At 40.3% G+C, this 17,549-nt stretch overlaps 1 protein-coding gene across 1 annotated transcript in view; it reads left to right on the top strand.

Moving 5' to 3' along the window:
- Nucleotides 1-17,549, top strand: part of CCDC38 (coiled-coil domain containing 38) — a 67,534-nt gene that overhangs the window by 8,489 nt on the left and 41,496 nt on the right. The window contains exons 3-4 of the mRNA XM_011934198.1: nucleotides 9,586-9,686; nucleotides 11,265-11,430. Of these exons, the coding sequence (XP_011789588.1) occupies nucleotides 9,586-9,686; nucleotides 11,265-11,430 (267 nt within the window). The remainder of the gene's footprint in view (nucleotides 1-9,585; nucleotides 9,687-11,264; nucleotides 11,431-17,549) is intronic.

The following is a 17,549-nucleotide window of genomic DNA, read 5'->3' as shown; positions in this document are numbered from 1 at the left end:
GCCTGGCTAATTTTTGTATTTTTAGTAGGGATGGGGTTTCCCCATGCTGGCCAGGCTAGTCTCCAACTCCTGACCTCAGGTGATCCACCCGCCTCGGTCTCCCAAATTACTGGGACTATAGGTGTGAGCCACCACACCCAGCCTAGTTATTTATTTTTTTTGATGACGTGAATATATATTTGCTGATATAAAAGGATCTCCTCGCTATATTGCTCACTGAAAAAACAAGATGCAGATATTAGAATAGTATGGATTGGATGATGCCTTTTTTCATTAAAGGATTTATATTACTTTATCAAGAACTGTCACAGGGCTAAAATTTTCCTCTACTTGCAAATTAGTAAGTTAGCTTGCTACAGTTTCCTGGATGCTGACAACAGATACAAAACCCTTGGGTCAGAGACAAAGGACTTTATTACTCACACACAACACGACAAGCAGCATGAGTTTTGACGTATTTGGTACCAGTACCCTAAGACCCATAGCCTTCTTTTAAGATTAATACAATTATGTATTAATAACATAATATGAATCTTTGAACCCATCAGAACTCACAGACAAGGATCTTCACAAGAAATTACATCCTGATGATAACAACTTACCCTATCCCTTGGCTTTCATCCCCTAAGCCAGGCACCATGTTGAAGTCTGTTTAGATTATTTCTTTACTTTTGTATTTGTATGTATAGTTTTATACTGTATATATGTAGTCTCAAAGAGCATAATTTTCATTTCAGCTTTAACTTTTAAAAAAGGATATCTTGTTGACTATCATATTTTAGAACTTTTCAGTTAACATTATATATATACATACAAACATATTTATTTCAATTTTTTAAAAACAATTGTTTTTATAGACAAAGTCTTGCCATGTTGCTGTTGCCCAGGCTGGTCTTGAATTCCTGGGCTCAAGCGATCCACTTCGGCGTCCCAAACTACTGGGATTACAGGAGTGAGCCACCATGCCCAGCCAGCATTATATTTTAAGATTCATTCATACTGTTGTATGTTTTAGATCATTCATTTTCACTGTTGTACAATATAACAAAATGCAAATGTACTATAGTTTACAGTTGACGCTTCTTTGGGTATTTGGGTTGTTTACAGCTTATTGCTATTAAATGGTGCTGCTAATAAACATTCTTGTTCACATCTCCTGGTATACAAGAAAGTTTCTCTTGCATGTATACCTAGGAATAGAATTGCTGAGTCTGACGTTAGCCGGATATCCAACTTCAGATAATAATGTCAAAGTGTTTTCCAAAGTAGTTGTGCCAATCACATCTCTACAAGAAATGTGTTAAGAGATCCTATGGAATTATATCCTCTCCAAACACTTGGTATTGTCAAATTTTTTAATGCTTTGCCAATCAAATGGGTAAAATTTGGATCTCATTATGGTCTTTATTTGCATTTCTGATAACTAATGAAGTTGAACAACTCTTCATATGTTTATTGACCATAAGTGTTTCTTCTTCTGTTAAATGCCTATTTAATACAGTCTTTTTTCTATTTGTCTTTAGGTTGTTAGTGCTCTTTATATTGATTTGTAGTTTTGTAGATATGGAATATCCCAATTATGTCATCTGTATGGAGTGCAAATATTTTCTCCCAGTTTTAACTTATCTTTCACTTTGTTTATGGTATCTTTTGATGAACAAAGTCTTTAATCTTAATATAGCCGAATTTATCAGTATTTTCTTGTATAATTACTACTTTGTATGTTTTTAAGAAATCCTTCCCTAGCAAAGGCCTAAATGATATAACCTGTAGGTTCTACTATTTGTTTTAAAGATTTGTGGGGGAGAATTTTATGCTTATTTCATCTGTAGTTAATTTTCGTATGGAGTGTGAGGTAAAGATCCAATTTCCTCTTTTATTCCATGAGAATAACCATCTTACCCAACTCATTTTTGAAACAGTCTCTCCTTTCCCCATATGTGGATATGTTCCTGAGATTTCCATTCTAGTCCATTAGTTAATTTGCCTTTCCCTTTGCTGTAGCTCCGTAATGATACACAGCAGAGCAATCTCCCCCTCCTGTTCCTCTTGGGAAGGGTTCTCACTATTCTTGTCTCTTGATTTTCCTTACTAGTTTTAGAATTTACTTATCAAGTTTAGACAAACTCCTGTGGGACTATGTACTTATATTACTGGGAATCCATTGATCATTTGTGGAGAATTGGCATTTTAATGAAATCATGTCTTTCTATCTACAAACATGACTTATCTCTCTATTAATTTAGATCTACTTTAATGTATTTTAAGCTTATGTTATGCAGTTAAATCAATTCTGCAGTTTTTCAGTGCCTTTTATATACTAACCTAGCTGCTCAGGGTTCAAATATGAATACATCAGTATGATTGGAGACAGTGAAAGCCATGCTTTCTAAAAAGATATTTAATATTGGTAGGTACTCCAAATATGATTTAAAAAAAATAAAATCAAGTCCTGAAACAACACAAAAAAATGAAGAAACAAATGGGAGGAAGAAAGCAGGGAAAGAAGGAAGGAAAAATGGGTGCTTGAGGGAAAACACCCCATATGCAATCCATTAGGGAATTCTGTTTGCTCTCCCTTCAGAATGTTCTCAGAACCCAACCACTTTTCACCATTTAACTCCTGCCGTGCTGGTCTCAGCCCGTTACCTCTTACCTGAACTAGTCTGATCTCAACCCTTGACTCCCCCACTCCAAGTCTCTTCTTATCCAACTACAAAGTATTAAGTAGGTCAGACCACATTCCTTCTCTGTTCAAAGCCCTCCAATGCTTCTCTAGTTTACTGAGGGTCATTGCCAAAGTCTTCAAGACTGCCTACAGGATACTAAGTAATTATCCTTGCTACTACAGTCCTCCTGACCCCATTTATTTCACTCCAGCTACACTAGCCTTTCTTGAACACACACAAGAGATGATCCTGCTGCAGGACCTTTGCATTGGCCGTTGCCACAGCCAGTCCCTCTCTTCCTCAGATATCCACTTGACTGATTCTCTCAACTCCTTTAAATACCACTTGATCAGTGAGACCCATTCTGACCACTCTACTTAAAGTTGCTCAGCCCAGCCCTCCTATATTCTGCTTTATTTTTCCCACAGAACTTTATTACTTTAAAACATATTATAAAAGTTACTTTATTATATTAATGCTTATATTTTCTATTTCCAAACCCCCCACTTCACCTCAGTATAAGGTCCTCATGAGCAGCCATCCTTGTTTTGTTTGCCAGTGCAACATCAGTGCCTAAAACAGTACCTGGCACATAGTTGAGGCTTCATAGGCATTTGTTGAATGAAAGAAAGAGTGGATGAATGAATTAATGAATAAATAGAAGAATTAGGACAAGACAAATACAGTGTCAGTAAGGAGCAAGGCTAAGGAAGGAGTGAGACTGTGTGAGTGTGGTAGACAGAATAATGGCCCCCCAAATGTTTCCACATTCTAATCCCTGGACCCTGTGAATACATTATGTTACAGGGCAAAAGGGACTTTGCAAATGTGTTAAAGTTAATTACCTTGATATGGGAAGGTTATCCTGGATTAGCCAATGGGCCTAATATAATCCAAGAGTCCTTATAAAAGGAGCATCAAAGACAGAGAAGGTGATGTGACAATGGAAGTAGAGACTAAAGTGATGCACTTTGAAGATGGAGGAAGAGACCACAAATGAAGGGACGCAGGCAGCCACTAACAGCTGGAAAAAGAAAGGAAATGATTCTCACCTGGAACCATCAGAAGTAACACAGCCCTATCAACATCCTGATGTTATGCTCAAAGGATTCATTCCAGACTTCTGGCCTCCAGAAGTATAAGAAAATAAATTTGCATTGTTTTAAACCACTAGGTTTGTGGTAACTTGTTACAGCTGCAATAGGAAACTAACACAGTGAGGCAGAGAACAGAGAGGCTTCTCCCAAGGTTGTTAATTAGTAATGGCAGGGATTTGCAAGGCAACTTAGAGAAGAACATAATAGTAACAAAAGGGAGAGGATTAGAGTTTAGAGTTTAGAGTAGCCAGGATTCAGCTACTAGAATTTGATTTGTAGAACTAAGCAGATCCCTTATTGCTAAAATGGAGTATTGGAGAGAGGTTGAGCCGAGTGTCCAGTTTGCTCAAGAGCTGGTAGAATGAGACTCTTTGTTGAGGCAGAAGACTATGACTAATGGTGGAATTTGATGTACCTTGCAGGTATGGGGTGCTGTAAGGGGTTGAATGCAGACCCCAAAAGATATTTCCACCAAGAGCCTGAAAATGTGACATTGTTTGGAAAGGGGGATCTCTGCAAAAGTAATTAAAGTAAGGATCTCAAGATGAGATCTTCTTGGATTTAGGACAAGTGCTAAATCCAATTACTAGTGTCCTTATAAGAGAACAGAAAGGAAGATTTGAGATACAGACACTCAGAGGGGAAGATCATGTGAAGAATGGAGGAAGAGATTGGAGTGATGGATCTACAATCCAAGGAATCCCAGGAATTTCATTACCAGAAATCAGGTGAAAGTCATGGAACAGATTTCCCCTCAGAACCTCCAGAAGGCACCAAAGCTGCTAACACCTTGATTTTGAACTTGTGGCCTCCAGAACTGTGAGAGACTAAATTTCTGTTGTTTTAAGCCATCCTGTTTGTGGTAATCTGCTACAGCAGCCCTAGTCTTATGTGACTAGGAAAGAAATACAGGGAGAAGGGTTACCTAGGGGCTAGTTCATGTGGTGAGTTTATAATATAGGAAATTTGGTGTAGCGGATTGAATGGCGGCCCTCCACAAATGGTTAGCCTTCCTATTCTAACCTCTGGAACCTGGGAATGTGGCCTTATTTGGGAAAAGGATCTTTGCAAATGTAATTAAGATAAGGATCTCAAGATGAGATCCTCCTGAATTTAGGGTGGGCCCTAAATTCAATGATAAGTGTCCTTAGAAAAGAAAGAAAAGGGGAAGGCCATGTGAAGTTGGAGGCAGAGGTTGGAGTTATCCAGCCTATGAATGTCTAGAGCCATCAGAAGCTAGAAGTGTGGAAGGATCCTCCCCTAGAGGTTTCACTGAGAGAACATGGCTCTGCCAACATCTTGATTTCATATATCTGACCTCCAGAATGGAGAGAATACATTTCTGTCGTTCTAAACTACTAATTTTGTGGTATCTTATTATGGAAACAAGAGGAAACTAATACACTTGGTGTTCAGAAATTTAATTTTCTTCTATTTCTCTGTAACTGAAATAAACTCAGCTTTGAACTTGGAGGGACAAAAATATCATCTTGTCAATTCCAAGACACTTAAACTTGGTTAGTAGAGATTTTAACTCAGGCTTTAAAGATTTTAAGACACTTGGGATAGGGCAGAATCTAAGTTTGTAGAGTTTCTCTTGGAAGAAGAGAAGGCTGATTGGGGAAGAGGTGTCCAGCCCACCAATAACTCATCCCCTGGAGGACAACGGTGGCTCCATATTGGGATGTCTGGGGCCCAGCCCTGGCCTGGGAGTGATGGTATATAAGGCATAGGTCCACAGACTCGGGAAACACCACTGTATTAGCCAGAGCTCTCCAGAAAAACAGAATCAATAGGAAGGAGATTTGCTATGAGTAATTGGCTCATATAATTATGGAGGCTGAGAAGTCCCATGATTTGCCATCTATAAGCTGGAGACCCAGGAGAGCTGGTGACATAATTCCGTCAGACTCAGAAAGCCTGAGAAGCAGGGGAGCTGATGGTGTGAGTTCCAGTCTTAGCATAGGAGAAGATGAGATGAGATGTCCCAGTTCAAGCAGTGAGGCAGAAAAGAAGAGGTGACTTCTTAATTCCTCAGGCTTTTCTACTCAGACCATCAAGAGATTGCATGAGACCCACCCACATGGATGAGGGCAGTCTACTTAACTGAGCCCACCAGTTCAAATGCTAATCTCACCTGGAAATACCCTCACAGACACACCAAGAAATAAGGTTTAATCTGGGCACCCATGGCCCAGTCAAGTTGACACACATGATTAACCATTACAGGCACCCGGCCCCACGTCCTTTGGGGTCCTCAATCTCTGTTGCTCCCTCCTGGTCTCCAGCCTGCTGGCTTTGAGCATCCACACTTCTGCTATCCCAGAGTCCAGCTGCCTGGACCCACCTTCAGCTGTTTCTACTTCATGTTTTTAAGGCCTAAAATTTTATGTGCTGCCTTGACATATTTCAGCCTCACAGGGCCCCAAAAGCCTAACCATAAATCCTCCTGCTGTTGCCAAATATGACCTCCACCTACCAGGAAAGTCTCCCTGCCTGGCTAGTTCCTCTATCAACTGGACCAGCTGCATTCCACCTGGTCTCCAACCTAATGGGTTTCACTGCACTGTCAGCCATGAAATTATTCAAACAAGTCCATCACATCCTCCTGTGGGGACCAGGAGACACCGCAGCCTTTTGTTACTACAAAGTTGCCTCCCACCACTGGTGATTCACTGTGCTCTTGAGTGCAATTCCCATGTGGCCCTGCATTGCAGGCAGCATTCTCATCCCCCAGACTATGAGTATATATGACTTATAAATTGCTCTCAGTCTCATCTGTCCAGTGTTGGGTATCATGTGTTCAGCCATCTCATAGTATTTAGGATGGAGGATCCCTCCATCACCATCAGGGTGAATAGGAGATGATCAGAGTACTCTGTGTTGAATCCAAGACCTCCACTCTGCAATTTTCTTTCCCTCTAACCCATGACTTACAGAAAAATGTGTCTGGAGTTTCTATAATCCCAGCCACTCCCACTTTCTATGCTAAATCCTTGAGCAAATGGCTGCTTCTCAGGTAGACTTTAAGCTTCAGTCCATTAATTCCTTAAACTTTGGTCCACTAGCTCTTAGCCCTGGATATACATTACAGCCACCTGGGGGACTCTCAAAATATTCCAGTGCTGATGTTTCCTTGACCAACTAAGTCAGAATCTCTGGAGTTGTGTGGAGCCAAAGTGATTCTAGTGATTTGGGGTGAGAATCATTGAGTTTCTTCACAGGCCCTCTGCTTGCTGGGAGGATATGGAGTCTTTTTGTGAGGTTGAGGTGGACAAGGGATGTGGGGTATGGGTTGGGGAATGTGTCCTCAGGAATCCTCTTCCTATCTCTGATTTAAGGTGTCAACTCCAGGCTCCCAGTATTCTTGGTCATATGGTTTGGCTCTGTGTCCCTACCCAAATCTCATCTCAAATTATAATCCCCACATGTCAAAGGAGGGACCTGTAATCTCCATGTGTTGAGGGAGGGAGGTGATTGGATCACGAGGGCATTTTGCCCCATGCTCTTGTGATAGTGAGTTCTCACAAGATCTGATGGTTTTATATGTGTTTGGAAGTTCCTCCTTCATGCTTCTCTCTCCTGCCACCTTGTGAAGAAGGTGCTTGCTTGCCCTTAGCCTTCTACCAGGATTGTAAGTTTCCTGAGGTCTTCCCAGCTATGCAGAACTGTGAGTCAGTTAAACCTCTTTCCTTTGTAAACCACGCAGTGTCAGGGAAGTTCTTTATAGCAGTGTGAAAATAGACAAATACACTTGACCTTCATTATTGATTTTGAACGCCAAGATTTCCATTCTGCCACATCCCAAGAATTGGAAAGTAAGAAATGAAGAAATAAAGAGAGAGAAAGATTTGTTTTGTCATATCAAATGTTATAAATAAAAACAGGAAGTCCATGCAGAAATTCAGCTGACTTTTCTTTTACTTTTTTAATGGCCAGCCTTCATTTTTTATTAAGTGTACGAGTCCATGGTTTTTAGTGTATGCACACATATGTGCAACCATCACTACAGCCAAATCATCACTACAGCCAAAATATTCTAAATATTTTATTTATTTTAGAATATTTATTCTAAATATTCTAAAATATTCTAAAATATTTTCACCCTCCAGCCCCAAGCAACCACTCATCTACTTTCTATCTCCATGAATATGCCTATTCTGGATATTTTATATAAATGAAATCATATAATGTGTGGTCCTTTGTTACTGGCTTCTTTTACTCAACATGTTTCCAAGGTTCATCCATGTTGTAGCATATATTGTATTTCATTCCTTTCTCTGGGCAAATAAGAGTTCCTTGTATGGAAATATTGCATTTTGTTTATCATTCATCAGTTGATGGATATTGTATTAATCTGTTTTCATGCTGCTAATAAAGACATACCCAGGCTGGCTAATTTATAAATGAAAGAGATTTAATGAATTCACAGTTCCACATGGCTGGGAAGGCCTCACAATTGTGGTGGAAAGTGAAAGAGGAGGAAAGTCACATCTTACACGTTGGCAGGCAAGAGAGTGTGTGCAGGAGAACTCCCCTTCATAAAACCATCAGATTTCATGAGACTTATTCACTATCATGACAGCAGCACAAGAAAGAACTCCTCACCATGATTCAATTACTTCCCACTGGGTCCCTCCCACGACACTTGGGAATTATAAGAGCTACAATTCAAGATGAGATTTGGGTGGGGACACAGCCAAACCATAGCAGATGTCTAGGTTGTCTCTATGTTTTGACTATTATAAATAATACTGCTCTAAATATTCATGTACAAGTTTTTCTGAGCACCTATGCTTTCATTTCTCTTTGGCATATCCTAGCAGTAGAATTTCTAGGTCATGTGGCAATTCTATGTTCAACTCTTTAAGGAACTGCCAGATTGTTTTCCAAAGTGACTGCCCCACTTAAACATTCCTTCTAGGAGTGTATTTGGGTCCAATTTCTCCACATGCTCTCCAGCACTTTTTATTATCTTTGACTTCCTTTTTTAAGACTGTCTAATCTGGGCAGAGGCTCTCCTTAAGGGTAGTGGCTTTATCTGTTGCTGTTGAAATGGTGGTGTAAGGGTAATGGTGGTATATGTATAGTGGTGAGAAGAAACATATTAATATCTCAAAATTTTATCCTATTATTTTGGTAAAGACCTCTTTATTTTATCAACTCATTCCTCATGAAGCAGTGAGAGATATGTCAGCACTGTGGGAAACAGACAGAGATGCTGTGGCTCCTACCCAGGAGATGTGGAGGCAAGGCTGTCTGCATTCTACTGTTAAATCAAACTAAATATGGCCTGAGAAAGACTCCATACTTCCATATTTGAGTCCTTGTGAACGAACTGCTACCTAACTTAATAGGTAGACAAAATTGAAACCCTAACTTAAAAGTATGCCCTGTAACAATAGCTGAGTCTTGGCCTAATCCCAGCAGCCGTACTTCAACCACTGATACACTACTGAGTGTTCAAACTGTGTTCAAATAAGGCAGATGCTGAGTTGTAACCAATCCAGCTGTTTCTGCACCTCACCTGAGATTTCTGTACCTCACTTCCCTTTCTTTATCTATAAATTTGTTCTAACCATGAGGCATCCCTGGAGTCTCTGACTCTGCTGTGATTCTGGGGGCTGCCCGATTCACAAATCGTTCATTACTCAATTAAACTCCTTCAAATTTAATTCGGCCAAAGTTTTTCTTTTAACATTACTTTCTCAGAGACCCCTGCATCCCATTCATTGTACACTGGCTGGTGGGAGACTTACTATTCTGGTCAGTAGAGGAAGGATGACAGAATTCATTCATTCATTCTTTCTTTTTAACAGATAAAGAAAAGAATGGTTCAATCAAAGAGGACAGACCTTATAAGATCTTTTTCAGAGATCTCTTTCTTTTCAAAGAAAATGAAATGGCAGCAAAGAAAAGGGTAAGGTTTAATTAAAATCACAACCCCAATTAATGTTAGAATCATATCCACTTATATATTGCTCTTATGAACTTTGCTGGGCGAAGACATGGAGTCAACTAGACACAGGTGGTGTGTGCCCCGCACCATGATGGGGAGACAGTGCGAACACAAACGACAGAAAAACATCCAGCTGACAGCAGGCACCGCGAAGATCGCCACCTAACGGAGGAAGAGAGATACACCACAGCAGTCCAGTAGGACAAGTATGGCACACGGTCCTTCATTGATTCCAACACCCACATTTCCACATTTTTTAGATTTCTGAAATTGATATCTAGCTTACATAGATGGGATGTCATACATCACTGGCCGTGAGTAAAATAATAGCACATCTTACAATAAGTGGCGTCTCAGAGTGGAGGAAATACAGTAACAGAGGCATGCCAAGGAAATAGAGAGAAAGGGGTGTTCATCTTTGTTGATGAGAAGATGGAAAAAAGGGTGTTAGTGGTGAGGAGATAAAAGGAGGTGGGTCTTCAAGAATCAGATATGGATAAGACAATGTATATGTGTGTGCTGGGGAAGGAAGAAGGGATGAAAGTGGAGGAGGGGGTGTTGTTTTCAAATTATGTGGTATGAAGCTAGATCAATGATAAGGCTAACTTTCCCACTGTGCCTTGCAGAGTTAATCTCACCACTGGTGTGGTCATCACACCTACATCGCCTGGTTCACATTTCAGTAGATTTACTTTCTTTTTTCCCAGAGGTAAAAGTTGATTACAGGACTCTGTCTACCCTAATTAAGATAAGGAAATTATCTACAAATGCTCAACAACAGACTCATCTGTATGTGATGGTTCCTCAGCATGTGTTGTATGGTTTTGTGGAATATACTTAAAATTAAATTAAGAGAAGATGAAAGAAATCACAAGCCTAATTTTTAAATATCTACTGGGAAGATCCCTTTCCTCTCAATTTTTTAATGCCACAGAACCAACCCTTAGAATTTCCTTTTTTTTTTTTGACAGTCTTGCTCTGTCACCCAGGCTGGAGTGCAGTGGTGTGGGCTGGGCTCACTGCCACCTTCACCCCCGGGTTCAAGTGATTCTTGTGCCTCAGCCTCCTGAGTAGCTGGGACTACAGGCACCCATCACCACGCCCAGCTAATTTTTGTATTTTTAGTAGATATGGGGTTTCTCCATCTTGGTTAGGCTGCTCTTGAACTCCTGACTTCAGGTGATCTGCCCACCTTGAACTCCCAAAGCACTAGGATTACAGACATGAGCCACTGCACCCAGCCCGGAAATTCCAAATTTTAACTGCATTTTGAGCAAGACTAAATTGTGAAAATGAAGCTGAGAGGACATTTTCCAGTCTTGTATTTGTGATGTGCATATTTAATGAAAGTTAAATGGTCTCAGCTTCATATGAGAAGGAAATTAAAACAACATACATTCCTTCAAGGAGAAGAACCTGCGGTTGTTGTTTTAAAGTTAAGATTTTTGTTGCAAATGTTATTTTAATATATTATCACTAATTTTAAGATAACATACTTTGGTATATTAAAAATTCTTTCCAACTTTTCCACTTGGGCAGGAAAAACTTATGAACCATAACATGAAAGTCTACCAGAAAACTACTTTTTCATCCAGAGTGAAGAGTCGTTCATACCTGAGCCAACTAGCTTTCTACCCTAAAAGAGGTGGTAGGTCATTTGAAAAGTTTGGGCCAGGTCCTGCCCCGATTTCTAGATTAACAGAAGGTGAGTCGAAATTACTCTTTAAGAACATCATTTTGAATATTTACTATTAATGTCAGGTTTGCGAGCTTTGTTGGAGGGTGACTAAAACAGACAGTATGCTCTTTTATGTAAGGGAGTATTAGTAAATGGGGATTGAGAGTTAGGAGAAAATCTATGTTGAATAAGAAAACATACTTTTCCAAGATGACTGTTATTCATTTTCATAACCATCCTTCCAGGAAGACAGTTACTGCCAAAAGAATATAGTATTAAAGTTTGCAAAAGTGGAAAAAATATAAAGGTAATAACTCTGGCCATTCACAGTCAGTTCTAGATGTCAAACTTAGAAAGTTTCTAAAGATAAAAAAACCTTGATATCCAAGCCATAGAACTCATGCATCCAGAATGAGGATGCTAATAAAATTAAATGAGCGTACCTGATGTTGCAAATACCTAATCTGGTTTTAGCGACCTTTGGAGGCAACATGTTAAAATACTGTAAGATGATAATTACTACTCAACAAAAGAAGGCAATCTGATTATCAAAGTGTCATGGGGGTATCCTACTTGTCAAACCAAGTAGTACCTATAAATGAGGTAGAAAGTAATTCGAAGTTAATGAAAATAAAGCGATTAATGCTAGGATGATGGAGTAATAAAATCTTCCCCCAAAATGAATGTTTTCCAAATTTTTAAAATAAAAAGTTTAAAATAAGAAAGGAAGGAAGGAAGGAAGGAAGGAAAGGAGGAAGGGAGGGTGGGAGGTAGGAAGGAAGGAAGTAACGAAGGGAGGAAGGAAGGAAAGGAAGAAGGAAGGAAGGGAGGGATGGAGGAAGGAAGGAAGGAAGGGAGAGAAGGACATACATCATGCTGTGATAACTTAAAAAAAAAATTTCTCTGGATCCCAAAGCCCATGCACTTTCTCAAACTGTAAAACAAATTTTCAGAGAACAAGCAAACCACTTAGGGAAGGGCTTTAGATTCAATAATTAATGTAGGAAAAGGAAGCCATGTTAACTTATTCAGAAGAGCTTCCAGGTTCATATATAATTGTATGTCAAAGCAGCAAATGATAGGCAGCAAGATGATGCCAGGGCCTGTACCACAAGTTCTAGGGCATATCTACATTCAATCACATGCCTCATAGTTCGCCTAGGTAGAATAGTAAACCTTAGGTCATCAAAAGCATTTACAATTACATGTGATATGTTTTAGAAAGAGTTATACACCAAGTGGCTGGTTTAAAAAACCCAGGACACTCCAGCAGTTCTTAAGTAACTCAAAAATATGACTTTGCAGATGACCCCATTCGACAGCATTGCTATTTAACAGAGAGGTTACTGGTCTCTTAAGAGTAGATGTCTTGGATTAATTTTGGGTATGAAGGGAAAAAAAAATAAATGGCATAGGGTCAACTCTTCAAAAGGAAACAGTAAAATGGTTTGGCATCATCCAAGGCAATCTGGGCTCTGTCAGCAATGGAAACCAGGTTGTCGGTTTCTGCCGACTGCACAGATAAGCAATTTGGACATTTTAACTTAAAATATACAAGTCACCCTCAGACTGTATATCCAATCAGGAGCTGATTTGAGTGAAACCCTTACTCCTCAACCTTACATCCCCTGCCTGAATCCTGATTGAAAACAAACCTACATGAAAGCAAAATGAGCAAGCAACCACACGCTGGGAGGTTAGGTGACTTTATTTTTTGTGTACACAGTAGTGGCAAACTGCTAGGTCCCCATCAAAGAAATCACACGCACAACTAAGTGTCAGAGACAGATCGGTTCGCCTCCATGAGAGAAGTGCCATTTCCATCTTTGCACGGCTAGCAGCCTGACTCTGGTTTTGCTCTCAAAGCACAACACCTGGGATAGCTGCAGGACTCTCTGTTGCAGTATTGTCCTCAGATCTCTCAAACTGGTCTTTACACCCCCAGAGAGTGGTGGAGGTGCCGTCAGGTCTAGGAATGCTAGTGTGTTGGGCAGGGTTTTATTATTCTTGGCCTCTTGATTCAAAGATCTGCCTGACAGCTAGAATAGCCAAAATGGGAAACTTACTATAATGAGTCTACTTAGAGTTGAAGAATAAAATTCTATCAACTCAGCCAGCTAGTACCATGTCAAAGTAGGCTAAAATGGTGAATATGGCTCTAATATTTAGTAAGCTGACAGCACAGGATTTTTTTGGATCTTGAAGTTTATTTTCAATTTGGCCAACCCATCAGAAGTGATCAAATGAAAGCTACAGTAAGCAGTTTCATTCTTTTCTTAAAAATGTTTGAGTAAATGGAACCTGAATCTAATCAAGCAAATATGAGGATTGAAGACCATGTTCAATAACACCATGAGGATACATTATATCAGATCCATTACATGGGAAATTCTACAGATAAATGGACCTCATTTCTTGAACAAATGAATGGCATGGGAAAAAAAAAGTGTGTGTAGGGTGTAAGGTGTGGAGAGCAGGGGTGGCTGTTATAGATTAAAAAGAGACTTTAGGATCCTTACCATAAAATGTTTAGATTTTAATTTTTAAAACTCCATAAAGGTATTTTTAAGACAACTGGGAAGATTTGAATGCAGGCTGGGTATAAAATGACACTAAGGAATAGTTCATTTTGTTAGGGGTGATGGTAATATTATGGTTATAATTTAAGACTTTTTATCTGCTAGAGTTACATATTAAAATATTTATAGATAAAATGATACAAAGGCTTGAATTTGCTTTGAAATACTCCAGTGAGGGAGATATTAAGGAGGGTGACAATAAATGAGACAAGATTGGTAAAATGTCAATAATGTTGAAGTAGGTGACAGGTACATAGGGGAACATTATATGGCTCTCTGCTTTGAATGTCAGTGATTCCCGTAATATAAAGTAATTTTGTTTGGTTTTGTTTTTGAGACAGAGTCTTGCTTTGTCACCTAGGCTGAAGTGCAGTGGTGCAATCTTGGCTCACTGCAACCTCTGTATCTCGGGTTTAAGCAATTCTCGTGCCTCAGCCTCTGAGTAGCTGGGACTACAAGCGCATGCCACCACACCTGGCTAATTCTTTGTATTTTAGTAGAGATGGGTTTTTGCCATGTTGACCAGGGTGGTCTTGAACTCCTGGCCTCAAGTAATCCACCCGCGTTGGTCTCCCAAAGTGCTGCGATTGGATGTGAGGGCGATCTGGCTGTGACATCTGTCACCCCATTGATCACCAGAGCTGATTTGGCTGATGTGGCTAGCTAGGCGGGTGTCTCATTCCTCCCTCACCCCTCCGTGTGCATCCCTCCCAAAGCTGCATCCTCACTCAAAGAGGACGACCATCCCCAATAGGGGAGGACCGGTCTTCCATCAAGGGCATACGAAGCTGCACTCCCCTGCTAACACCTCTAAACAAGCTCCCAAAGTGCTGAGTTTACAGGCATGGGCCACCACACCCGGCCTAAAGTTTTAAAATCTATTAAAAAGACAGCTGCATGATAAGTGCTGACAGATTTCATATATATTTTATTTAATCCTCAACAAAACATCGTTAAATATTTTTGCCTCCTGTTTGTGTCTGATGAAAGTGGCTCACGGAGTCTGTCACTGATTCGAAGTCTCTCAGGGGGTGCAGAATTCAAGCCAAGGCCTGTCTGACTCCAAAGCTTGTCGTTTGTTACCTCCCAATTAACATTATTAATGATCATAATAATCATTGTTACCATTATTATTATTATTATTTTTTTTTTTTTTTGAGACGGAGTCTCGCTCTGTCGCCCAGGCTGGAGTGCAGTGGCCAAATCTCAGCTCACTGCAAGCTCCGCCTCCCGGGTTCACGCCATTCTCCTGCCTCAGCCTCCCGAGTAGCTGGGACTAGAGGTGCCGTCACCTCGCCCGGCTAGTTTTTTGTATTTTTTTAGTAGAGACGGGGTTTCACCGTGTTAGCCAGGATGGTCTCGATCTCCTGACCTCGTGATCTGCCCGCCTCGGCCTCCCAAAGTGCTGGGATTACAGGCTTGAGCCACCGTGCCCCGCCTTGTTACCATTATTAACCTTGAGAAATTAAATGATTACGCATCCCAATTGTATTTTTTAAATAATAGCCAGTAATAATTATTAATAAATTATTGCGTGTTTTTGTAATATATTATGTCATTTTCCTCGTACAACACCATGATGAAGTAGTGTGTCTTCCCAGGCTTACTTATGCTTTGGTAATAAACCACTCCTAAATTTCAGTGGCTTCCAATAATAGAGGTTTAATTATCCTTCACTTTCCAACGTGGGTGCTTTTCACTGGGTCTTCTGCTGAAAGAACAGTTCCTGTCTGGGATGTTGCTGGAGTTACAGCAAAGGGAGAAAGGAGAGAAACAGGTGGTGGTTCTTGAAGCTTCTTCCTGGAGGCAACATAAATCCCATCCAATCCCATTCCCTGGGCTGAATCTGTCAACAGGCAAGCCTGACATCAACTTAGTGGGGAAACAGAATCCTCTCACAGAGAGAGGCAGCAAATATTTGGGAACAATAACATAATCAGCCATAGGCAGTATCCTCATTTCACAAATGAGGAAACTGAGGCATGGAGAGACGGTAATTTACTCATGTTCCCACAGCTAGTAAGAGGTGAAGGTCAAACGTGACCCAGGACGACATGGGCCTCCTAGGCAGCACAGGCTCACAGGTTACTTGGAAATATTGTTTCCTTTCTATTTCTATTTGCATTTTTTTGCTTTTATTATTACTTTTTGAGACAGGTTCTCACGTTGTCACCCAGGCTTGAATGCAGTGGCATGATCATGACTCACTACAGTGTCGACCTCCCGGCTCAAGTGATCCTCCCACCTCAGCCTCCCCTCCCAAGTAGCTGGGACAAAGGCACACATGACCACATCTGGCTAATTTTTGTATATTTTTGTAGAGACAAGGCTTCGCCATGTTGTCCAAGTTGGTCTCAAACTCCTGGGCTGAAGCAATCCACCTACTTCAGCCTCCGAAAGTGCTGGGATTACAGGCATGAGCCACTGCTCCTGGACCTGCTTTTATTACTATTTTTAATTGACCCCATAATAATCATGCATATTGATGGGGTACAGCGTGATGTTTCAATACATGTATACAATGTGCCATAATCAAATTGGAGTAATTAGCATATTCATCACCTCAAACATTTATCATTTATTTGTGTTGGGAACATTCAAAAATCCATTCTTCTAGTTATTTTAAAATATGAACAAACAATTGCTAGCTATAGTCACCTTACAGCACTATAGCACACTAGAACTTACTCCTGTTGTCTAGCTGTACTTGTGTGCTGTTAACCAACCTCTTCCTATCCCCCCACCCCTATCCTTTCCTGCTTCTAGTGACCACTATTCTGCTCTCTACTTCTATGAGGTCAACTTTTTTAGCTTAGGAGTGAATATTTAAATTCTTAAATTTTAGATTCAGGGGATACATGTGCAGGTTTGTTACGAGGGTATGTTTCATGATGCTGGGCTTTGGGCTTCTAGTGACTGCATCACCAAGATAGTGAACATGGCATCGAAGTTTTTCAACCCTTACTCCCCTCCTCCCTCCCTGCTTTAGGAGGCCTCAGTGTCTATTTTTGCTATCTTTATGTCCATGTGTACTCAATGTTTAGCTCCCACTTGTAAGTGAAAACATGCAGTATTTGCTTTTCTGTTTCTGTGTTAATTTACTTAGGAGAATGACTTCCAGCTCTACCTGTGTTGCTGCAGAGGACATGATTTTATTCTTTTTTACGGCTGCATAGTATTCCATGGTATACATGCACTACATTTTCATAGTATTCCATGGTATACATGCACTACATTTTCTCTATCCAGTCCACTGTTGATGCGCACCTAGGTTGAGTCTCTGTATTCGCTATGGTTAACATTGCTGTGATGAATATACAAGTGCATGTGTCTTTTTGGCAGAACAATTTATTTTTGGGGGGGTAGGTACCAGTAATGAGATTGCTGGGTTGGATGATAGTTCTATTTCTAGTTCTTTGAAAAACCTCCAAACTGCTTTCCACATGGGGCTGAATTAACGGTGTATTCCCATCAGCAGTATATAAGCATTCCCTTTTCTCTGCAACCTAGTCGTCTGTTATTTTTTGACTTTTTAATAATAGGCATTCTGACTGGTGTGAGATGGCA

The sequence above is a fragment of the Colobus angolensis genome, unplaced genomic scaffold, assembly GCF_000951035.1.
Source record: "Colobus angolensis palliatus isolate OR3802 unplaced genomic scaffold, Cang.pa_1.0 Scaffold10, whole genome shotgun sequence".
Lineage (NCBI taxonomy): Eukaryota > Metazoa > Chordata > Mammalia > Primates > Cercopithecidae > Colobus > Colobus angolensis.
The sequence above is the reverse complement of the archived record's forward strand: the minus strand, read 5'-3'. Positions and strand labels throughout refer to the sequence as shown.